Source organism: Miniopterus natalensis, chromosome X, assembly GCF_054644295.1.
Source record: "Miniopterus natalensis isolate mMinNat1 chromosome X, mMinNat1.hap1, whole genome shotgun sequence".
Taxonomy (NCBI): domain Eukaryota; kingdom Metazoa; phylum Chordata; class Mammalia; order Chiroptera; family Miniopteridae; genus Miniopterus; species Miniopterus natalensis.
This window is the reverse complement of record NC_142103.1, coordinates 17975529-17985890: the sequence shown is the minus strand read 5'-3', so window position 1 is coordinate 17985890 and position 10362 is coordinate 17975529. Positions and strand designations below refer to the sequence as shown.

The 10362-nt window shown below is 34.7% G+C and overlaps 1 protein-coding gene across 5 annotated transcripts in view; it reads right to left on the bottom strand.

The window, feature by feature from the left end:
* Positions 1–935: 935 nt before the first annotated feature.
* The window catches only part of KLHL13 (kelch like family member 13), a 325110-nt gene continuing 315683 nt past the window's right edge, over positions 936–10362 (bottom strand). For all 5 annotated transcript variants that reach the window (XM_016202711.2, XM_087829330.1, XM_087829332.1 and 2 more), the window contains 2 exons: positions 4267–4380; positions 936–2548 (listed from right to left, as the gene is read on the bottom strand). In XM_016202711.2, the coding sequence (XP_016058197.1) occupies positions 2061–2548; positions 4267–4380 (602 nt within the window). In that variant the 3' untranslated portion in view covers positions 936–2060. The remainder of the gene's footprint in view (positions 2549–4266; positions 4381–10362) is intronic.

Genomic DNA, 10362 nt, shown 5'->3' with positions numbered 1-10362 from the left:
ACTCCATTTTTCTCCTGCTGACTGAATGGAGAGGATGCTAAGGACTTAAGACATGGAAGAAGCCATGAGATGGAAATAACCACTGCTGCTTGGAGGAGAGCTGCCTGACCAAGAACTCCCACCTGGACTTTGGCAAGACCATCATTCTGTCCTATACACTCTCCCATTTTTAGGCAGATGTTAACTATGTGCAAATGGCTAAATCTGCTCTGCCTGTAAGCAGATAACTGAAGTCACTAGGCCAGTTGCTCTCACTTCAGAATTATCTTGCCAAAGGAGGTCGTTCAAATTCATACTAGGCTTCTCCCAACCTTCAAAAGTACCACTGATGGGAAAATTGTTTTCTTCATTATGTTTAACTCAAGACAGAGGTAGTGGCATCTGCACTAATAATTACCCACTGGTGAAGAAATCTGGTGACACTATGGTTGTTTTGTTATAGTTTGAAATTTTTGGTCCAGATTCAATCTGGTCATTTGCAGAGAAAGTAGGAAAGATCATGCAGATGGCCCTAACATAAGTCTCAAACAATCTTTTACAAAAAAATTTTTCATTTGTGATCCTAGTTCAGGAACAAACATCTTAGGTCGTTTGACACAATCCCTTCTTATTAGGCAAGATGGATCTTCTTGAAGATCCAGGAAACTGACCTTATAATTTAGACATGTCCGGTATTATTTCTGTGGGAATGAAGAGCCAATTAGCATCTGCCACAAACCAATTCCTCAAAGACAACCAGCAATGAGTTTTGACCAATGAGGTTAGACCTGGTCAAATTCTTTTTTTCCTTGAATGAAAGTCATTAATATGAATTAATCCAAGCTGTTCAGTGCTCTGAGTTTTGCTCACTTGAATCTTACTAAACCAAAAAAAAAAAGGGGGGGGGTATTTAATAAAAGGCAAATCAGACAATAATGAGATGCTTCAGACCAATCTGACATTAAATGCTTTTTATTGAACAAAAAGATAAAACATGGAAGTTGAATTCACTGAGCAAAAGCAGCTTGTCCGGTGAAGCTGCTTTACTTTGTGCTAAATAACCTTACAAACTGAGAGTATACAGAATACATACAATATGCAAGTTACCTCAACAGCAAAGGAGAAGGTGTACTTTACAGTTTTGGAAGGTAAAATTTGGTCAAGTGACAAATTTTTTGATCAAAATTTCCAGCCCTCATCCACTTACTTCGGCATGATTCTACATACGTGCATTCAGTATATACATACTGAATTCCCATTTTAATGGAAGCTGCTTTTTGGAAGAAATTTTAATTTTTTTTACATTTATTTGACATGCCACTCAATTTTTCAAAGTTTTGTATTTGATATTTCTATGTGTGTGGATGTATTTATACACACTTTTCAAACTCCCAACCCTTGTTTATAAAGGAAAGGGGTCGTGCTGCTTTTTTAAGAATTAATATTGGTGAATTTCAGTTATTCTTTCTCCTGTGCGTCTAAGAAACTTTATATGTTCTCAATGCACCCACACACACAGGTGGGCTGACAGATATGTCAAAAATACTTTATGAACAGAGGGAGACAGCTCATTCGAGTTGGCAACCTTTTGTCTATTGTTTTCTGTTGGAGTAGGCTGCTTCCCTTTGACACTTCACAGTCAAGATGAAAGGAAAACTTTTTACTTTGAAGCCTAGTTAGCACAGTTGTACATTTACTATAATCCTCCCTCAATGTGATTTATTAGGCTTTCTAATGTAAGATGACAAATACCTCATACCCAGTACACAGCATCAAAAAGTACTGAAGAAACATTTTAAAGACAATCACTTGGGGGGGGGGGGGGGTTCTGTTTTTTTGTTTTTGCATGTTAAGCATCAGCTTCTATGAGATACATTTCCAGAATGGTTTTGTTACCACTTTATAAACACTCCAAGCCAAACAAATAGCACAAATAACATCAATGTTGTCTTTTTTCCAATATCTGTATCAATTACCAGAGGCTAATCCTAACATACACTATTTAAGGGGAGGCAGGAAAAGAAGAGAATCATGACACATTGCAAAGATAGGACTACAGCATCTTAGATGTAGGGATGATCTTAAGGTGCAGAAAGAGGGGACTCTCTAGAAGGTGATGGTGTGGTTTCTTCAGGTGGAAAAACCGTGAGTGTGCAAGCTCGTATGCCACCAAGGGACTCTGGGAGATCAAAAACCTTATGCCATTCATCTTTATCTGGATCATATTTCTGCACTATCTCTACCATACAACGATTATTCCAGGAATACCCACCTACCACATAGATTTTATTTTCAAAGACAGCAACCCCAACATCACTCTGCCCTCTTAACATGGCAGCAATTGGGGTCCACTGGTCAAGTATAGGTGAGTAGTATTCACAGCTTAGGACATCATCATAATCACTTGTTCCTCGGAAGTGATTGCCACCAATGACATAGAGCCTTTCCCCCACTGTACACATGCAATGCAGACCTCTGACAGTGGTCATTGGCGCCTTCTGGATCCATTTGTCAGTATCAGGGTCAAAGCACATGAGCTCCTTTTGGAAAGTGTCATGAGTAATTCCTCCTAAAGAATGAAAACAATAGACATGAGGTATGCAGATTATTATAAAAATGCAAAAGTAAATAAAAGGCTCTCTTGTCATAGATAATTAACTTCTAGCCTCAATTATGACATTTTATAGCTTATCTATAGTATTCTTATAAATGTCTGCACTCTATAAGTACTTTCCCTGGATTATAAAGAAAATAATATTTTTATCTTCTTAAAAAACAAAATATAGTTTATATTATTGCAGTAACTTTCTCAAATAGAGACCCATCAAATTTAAGAGGCTTTACTGAATGAAAGTAAATTTTGCTCACTTTTAGAGTTCAGTCTGCAGTAAATTCCAACTACAAAGCATCATTCACTCCTAATACTTTTTAGCAGGCACCCTCTGGGTGCTGAGCACAGGGCTGGAGCATTTAAATTCTAGGTGCCCATTTCCTCACTTGCTAAATAAGAATATCTACTCTAATTATTTCATTAGGACTGTAACTATGACTACGAATTGATATAAATCAAAATACTTTGGAAAAGTTGGAAGTGTGCAAAGTACAAGTGTAGAAAAATATTCAGAACTGTTTGTTTTTGTAGAGTTCTTGGTGGCTGGGGTGAGGGTGGGTAATGTCATGTCCTATCAGCATGGACATTTACAAAGCTAAAAACTTAAATTGCTGAATATATATGAAATTTTGTATGTTCAACAGTTGGTTGCGGATTGATTGAGTTGATATAATCTACAAAGTGTATTCTTAGATCACAAGTAAATCAGTCTCTACAATAAAAGAATCAGACTGTACATCCTGCAGATTAGGGAGAGAACTAAACTAATTTTCAGCCATATCATTCACAGTTCTACTCTTTAGTGGCCAGATGGAAATCACTGTTTTTACTTCTGTCTTTTAATATTTTTTCTGTACTTTACAGAATTACCAGAAAGCAAAAGTGTTCTTTGGTTTGAAAAATCAGCTATGGTTCTTACCCTACTCTTGATTGTGAAGGTCATATATGCAATCTATGCTAGCCATGCCAAATCACCACTACAACAATTCAGATGTCATTTCCCCCCAGCGGATTTAGAGCTCTCATTATAATGGCATAGCATCTACACACAGAAAATAGGTAGCTGGTATAAATCTTTGATTAGTGGAGCATATTATTTTCTGGATGACCCAATATAAGACATCCCATAGTCGCTCATGAATTTAACACCAAAACCTGCCAATCACACATTCCAAGATTTTCACTGATCCTTCTTAATTACAGATTTCATAAGGCAGTGTTCAGAGACTGAGACAACAAACATCACCTGAACACCTTTGTTCTCATAATGTAACTGCTGGCCTGGCACTGGCAGGCCCTCAAAAGGGGGAGACACTGTCTGACGTAGTCTGTGTCTGGGCTAAATAAGAACCTGCCTAAGAAAGAAAATTTGAATACTAGAGGTGAATATTACATTAAAATAAGACTTTTATAAATTCTATAGAAGGATGATTTAAATATCAACAGTTTGAGACTGTAAGTTGTTAGTGGGACACTGTAAGCAAACTGTAGCCAGTTCAGAATTATTAGAAAAATATATGTGCATGTGACCAAAATACATACATCTTTTAAAATCACTGTAAATTATATTTTGATTATCCATTTTCTAGATTATTTTTCTTAACATTATATAGAAAGATGGTGACAGTTAATAGTTTATGTATTATATTAATTATATTTGAATCATAATTGTTTACCTGAAATATACATTACTCCTCCATACACAGTTCCAGCATGGCCATAGTGAGGCTCACTCATTTTGGCAACGTAGGTCCATTCATTTGTTCTTGGGTTGTAACATTCCACTGTAGCTGTTGTTAAAAAAAAAAGAAAGAAAAGGATTTATCATTTCAAATTTAGCAATTAATTATTTTTTAGGTGGAACAATAATAATATCCAAATAACTGAAACATATCTATTTTAGGTATGAGATATTCTTTGGGGTCTTATATTAATGATTTAGGTTATATTAATAATTTGAATCATTAATACATGTTACATTAGACTAGATACTTAGTGTAATAATCTAACACATTTCTGTCACTGAAGAAACCACTAGGATTTCTTTTCTTCTTGTATCTTTATCATTTGACATGTCTTCCATTTTTAAAAATGTGGGAAGAAAAGATTTAAAAAATCATGAGGAAAAATATTTAAATTCTAGGCTCCCATGTTGATGCACCATATAGAAAAAAAAGGTTATTAAATATAAAGCAAAATTTTAAGTTGAGAATAAAAGTATGTACACTGCCTGGTGTGTGTTCTCATGCTTATTGCTTTATTTCACACCCAGACTACAAAATGGACACTGACAATAATTTTTCTACATCTATACATTAAAGCCAATAGTTTGTATATACCCAACACTGTTGCAGCCAGTACTGCTCTTAACTTGAAAATGATTGGCAGCAAAATATGAAGTGAAGATTTTTATTAGGGGTACTTCCTCTCAATAATAAATTTAACAACTTTAACATAAAGTATTTTGGAAAAGTGACCTCAACTTATTTAAATATCAATTTGTTATAACCTCAAAAATAGAACAGTGACAGTCCAAATAGTAAATGTGAGCCTCTTTTAAAAGCACAAAGTCCAGGTTGACTTGAAAAGTTTATAAGATTTTTGCAGACACTGCTGGTTGCTAACCCAATTCCTTGTCTCCCCCAACACTGCTTTTTTCTTAGTAACAGAACCATAACACTCTCAGGGAAGTGCTGTGCCAAATTTAAAATAAAATTCAAATTATGAAGTTCCCTTGAAGCTGGAGTTGATCATATAACATAGTTCTAGATAATGAAACAGAAGTAAAAGTCTACTGAGTGGGGCTATTTGATCAAACCACTAGAATAAGGTTTTGCTACTTGCAGCCAAATGAAATTCTCACTGATGAATCAGCCTTTGAACAAAGTTTCCTATTAAAAAGATAACAGGAGAACAGGCAAAACTAGAGAGATGGAGAGAGAGAATAATTTTCTACTCTATTCAATAATTTCATTTCTTCATCAAATTCAGTATGTGAAGTACTTAATTCTCCTCTAACGACACCTTTTATTAATTTCCTTTTCCACTTAGTTTGGATTTGAGTTTTCAGTCGTATTTCAAAGGCTTTTACTATTCTCATTCTGATCCACTCACTCCCTTGTTGGTTTTGTTCTTTGCTTCAGGCTTAGACCCTTACCAACTCTATTTCTTCTAAACCCTTCCATCAACTAGCCAAATCCTGCAAAATCTTTCCCCCAAATAAGGGGGTAATTTTTCCACAATTATTGGTGAGCTAAAACTGCCATATATCCCAGTACTGTTTTTTACTATGTCCAGTCACTGATGTCTTTTTAAATGTGCATTTCCATTTGCCTTTAGCATGACTCCGATCTACTTGACAAGCAAGATCCAACTGAATGGACATTATCATCTCTCTCTCTCTACACTTATAGAAAATCTAGTATATTGATTGATCAGCAAAGTAATTAATGGTAAGGTTTTAGCTGATAAAAAGTAGTCTAATCACATCCTATCAGTAAAAGGGTTTTAAAAGATGTCCAGAGATCACCTTTCCCACCTATTTGAGGCGAAAGACGGGTTTTATTATAGTTCTATATTTTTCTTAACAAAGAACTCTACTTTGAACTTTGAAATTTCTAGAGTGAAACAGTCTTTCCTTATGTCTAATTCAATCTGTTTTGATGCAGTTTTGAAACTAGTTCCACTAGTTTCCTCGTATTCCTTTTATACTGAAGCTAGAAATTAAATAGCTATTTACTCTTTATGATCATTAAAATTTACCTCTGTAGAAAGATAAAGCTATTTTACTGTCAGTGAGTTAATTGTATCTTCCTAATAGAGGTTATAAGAATCATCTATATATACATCTTTACATATATAATCTATCTATACATATGTATAATTTCTCATACAGAAGCCCCTAAGTGTAAGATGACTATTAACCACCAATAACATAATAAATATATAATAGTTGATCATCCATAAACTTGTGTTCTTCTAGCTAAATAATCCATCTCCTTTAACTCTTCCCATCATTTAATCTCTAATTTCTTCATGCAGAATTGCTATTATTAGTAAAATCAATAATAGTTTTAAAACAGAATATATTTAATTAAAAAGTGTATATACATGCCCTTATTCCCATTTCCCATATTTACAAGGTGAGTGACACAACCTTGAGTGGATAGGAGGGGAAGCAAGGGATGATTCCAGGCAAGGAGCTGGAGCCACAAAGCAGTGGTTCCCTCATAGTCTATGACAGCTGGGGATGGTAATGAGGTAACTTGGAAAATCTAGAACAGGGATTCAGGCAAGCTACAGCTAGGAAGTCAAATCCAATATGCCATTTGCTTTTGTATGACCCACAAGATAAAAATATCAATGGTTGTTACATTTTTAAAGAGTTGAGGAAAATCAAAGGAAGAATATATGAAAATTGTATGCATTTCAAATTTCAGTCTTCTTCTTACATAAATCTTTATAAATTGTCTATAGTTGCTTTTGCAATATAACAGCGAGTTCACTAGTTGTGAAGAGTTCCTATAGCCTGCAAAGCTGAAAATATATTTTCTGGCCCTTTACAGACGTTTGCTGGCCAGGTATTTAAAGTAGAGACCCTCCCCAACTTAAGAATTACACTCAGGTTGCCTGTTTCATATATATATTACTAAGAACCTTATTTCCTCAGGCGATTCCACTGGAGTCCAGAATTGGCCCAAAGGGATGATGTGGAACTTACTTATTCTTTGGGATTTCGAGAGAGATTAGGCCTGAAAAAAACCATTTGGACAATGATGGCTCCCATGGGGGGGGGGGGGATAGGCTCTAGAATCCTACAGTGCCAGCTACTGATTTGTTACTTAATGAAGAAAACCCCATATCCATTAAGGGATATAGAGGCATTTGATAAATTTCATCATTATTGTACATTTACTTGAAAAAAAAATTAACTTGTTTTCTATAAATTATTTCATTATTTGAAAGCTTGACTTAAATATCTGAGCTGTCATATTTCTCTTCAATATAGAAAACCTCAACGGGAGGTCGATTGCTTATATGACATAATTTTGAAAGATGCCAGAAATAACTGACTCCTTTTTCACTTAAGTGACAGCTAGCTATTTTTAAGCTGCTCCTCCTTTCTCATTGTACCTGGTGTCAAAGGAAGGCAGTGTTTCTAAAGAATTATATTTCAGCAATATTCCAGGCTCATACACACACTAGTAGTATCATTTTTATGTACTTGTGGGCTTGTACCATGCAGTCCATGAAAATATTTTAAAAGGCCAAATGCATTAAAATAATCTAAAATGCCTTGCAAATGCTGTCACTTTTCATAGTTATATATAGGCAACGGTTATTGCATGTTTGAAGAATGAATGATGCACTGGTACTAATGAACCTGTTAAATTGTTGAAAGACCCTCCTGCCACCCATTCCTACCCCCTTCTCTATTTATACAGGCATAAAAATATGTCTACGTAATGAGTTAAGATGGGAATGTTAAGTTATTACAGCAAGTGTGTGTGTGTGTGTGTGTGTGTGTGTGTGTGTGTGTGTGTGTGTGTGTGTGTGTGTGTATGTGGAGAGAGAGAGGTGGGGTTCCATAAAAAAAATGCTTATGGAGCAGGAGAAAAGTTAAAACCACAGCTTCTGTCTGGAACATTGAGAAATAAAAACAGGAGTTTCTTTAGAAGTGAAATCTGCTATTATGCAAAAACAATGGGCCCAAGGTAACTGGAAAGGGAAGCTGACACATGTGCTTTTTTTATTTATACAAAGAGAAACATTATTAACAGAATTCAGAAGAACTCATTGATACTATTCTTTTGGAATGCAATCAGGGTAGATTACATCAGGCTTGTTTATCTCACCAATAGTGTGACAAGATGGGACAGTTGACTCCTTACTCCCACTTGGGTTTAGCATAGGAGGCATGCTAAGGGAGTGGGATAGGTCCCAGAAAAATATGAAGCCTCTTGCTTCTTGGTTTTATGTAATGTCTCTTTTTGGCCTGAAGGTTCTCTGGAATCAAGAATTTTATTTTGAGTGCACTTATTAAGCCAATCACATAATTTATAAAAACAACTTCCAATATATTTTAACTTAAAATAATTAGTCTAGGCTGGATTTGCTGAGTATGCTGATTTTAAGGGAAACAATAATTTTCTACAAAAGTTTAGTTACTTATAGATTATAGGAGATGATTTTAAAGGGAAAGAATATCAAATAGTTGGACTTTAAATGTTTCTTTTCACTTTCAAACTGAAACACAGAAGATTATTTTTTTTCATATTTCATCTATTTTTATTGCTCTCTTATATTATCTAGGACCAGTAATATACTCAATGACAAAGGTGACACTGGGCACCCTTCTCTTGTTTTTAACTTTAACATGTTTCTGAAGTTTTACTTTAAGAATGATGCATGCTCTACATGCCATGATGCTAAATTAGCAGAAGACTATTTTTAATAAGAGATAAAGGTGATTTCTGAAGGTCATGAGTAAGGAAGCCAGACACTTTCCTGATAGTAGTCTACTTCTTGTTCTCCACTAAATATAACATGGGAAGAGCTCAAATAGGGTTGGGACCAAATCTGGAAAAAAACAACACTCCAGCTTCTTGGTTGTATGTAATGACTCTCCTTGGCCCGAAGATTATAAATTCTCAAAAGAATAAGGCCTCTAATTAATGAGGAACATATATTGAAAATTTAATAGCTGCATACTAACAGGAGTGACAACATCAATAAGCAAGCACTGACTGAAAAAATGGAGCTATTTCCTTTGAAAATAACAATTTCAAGAGAACCATTGACTGCCAGGGTTGATGACCTATAATTTGTGAACTTGTAAAGACTATCTTAGATGCATGGTTTTTCTAAGAAAGCACCAAGTCACTGCTTTCATCTTGTGGATATTTCCAGACACAATAAATTTAAAATAGTATAATAACATGAAAATAGTGTGTAGGGGTTGACTGAGGGGAATTAAAATGACAATTCTACACTAAGGGTACTGATGCTTCAAATGCTTTTAAATGTCTGATTATTAAAATATATTGGGAAACCTGTGTGGTTCATGATTATGGTACCTAGTCCAAAAGCCTGGAAGGTTTGGTCTTAGAAAAATATCACTGTGACAACAAAGGAGAAAAAATTTGGTAGCAAAGATCAGTACCATTAAGATCATGCCACTAACAAAAAGGGTTTGAGAAGGTGAAAAGTAAAAGAGTTGAAAGCAGTTATTTTTGTCTCCGATAAATAGCTTACTCTCAAATCCATTAAACTACTTTTTATTTCTTAGAATAGTGAAGAGAAATATTCTCATAATTACTCTGAATTTATCCCAAGCCAATGTTTAAAATTTTCCCAGCATTCTGAAGCCTGGAATACTGACAATTACAATGACTCTATAAAAAAGGGAGAATAAAAAAGGGAGTGGGGAAAAAAAGCCAAATAATGATGGTAATGACAGATACATAAGGCATGATATAAAATATGGTCTTCCTGACTTCCCTTTTGGACACCAATATTATTCCAATTTTATCTAAAATAACAGAAGTATACTTTCTAGTTTTAATTTATGTAGCCAAAGAATTGCTATGTTAACTGTACATGTGACCTCTGATAGGTAACAGATTATGTAAAAGAAAAAAAACAAACAATAAAAATCAGTGCTCTGTAAGGAAGAATTTTAACCTGTTCAGTAAAATAGTATGTGAGCTTTTAAAAATGAAAAATGAGGAAACATGCCTAACTTCTGTCCAAGATTCTATTAGAATTTAAAT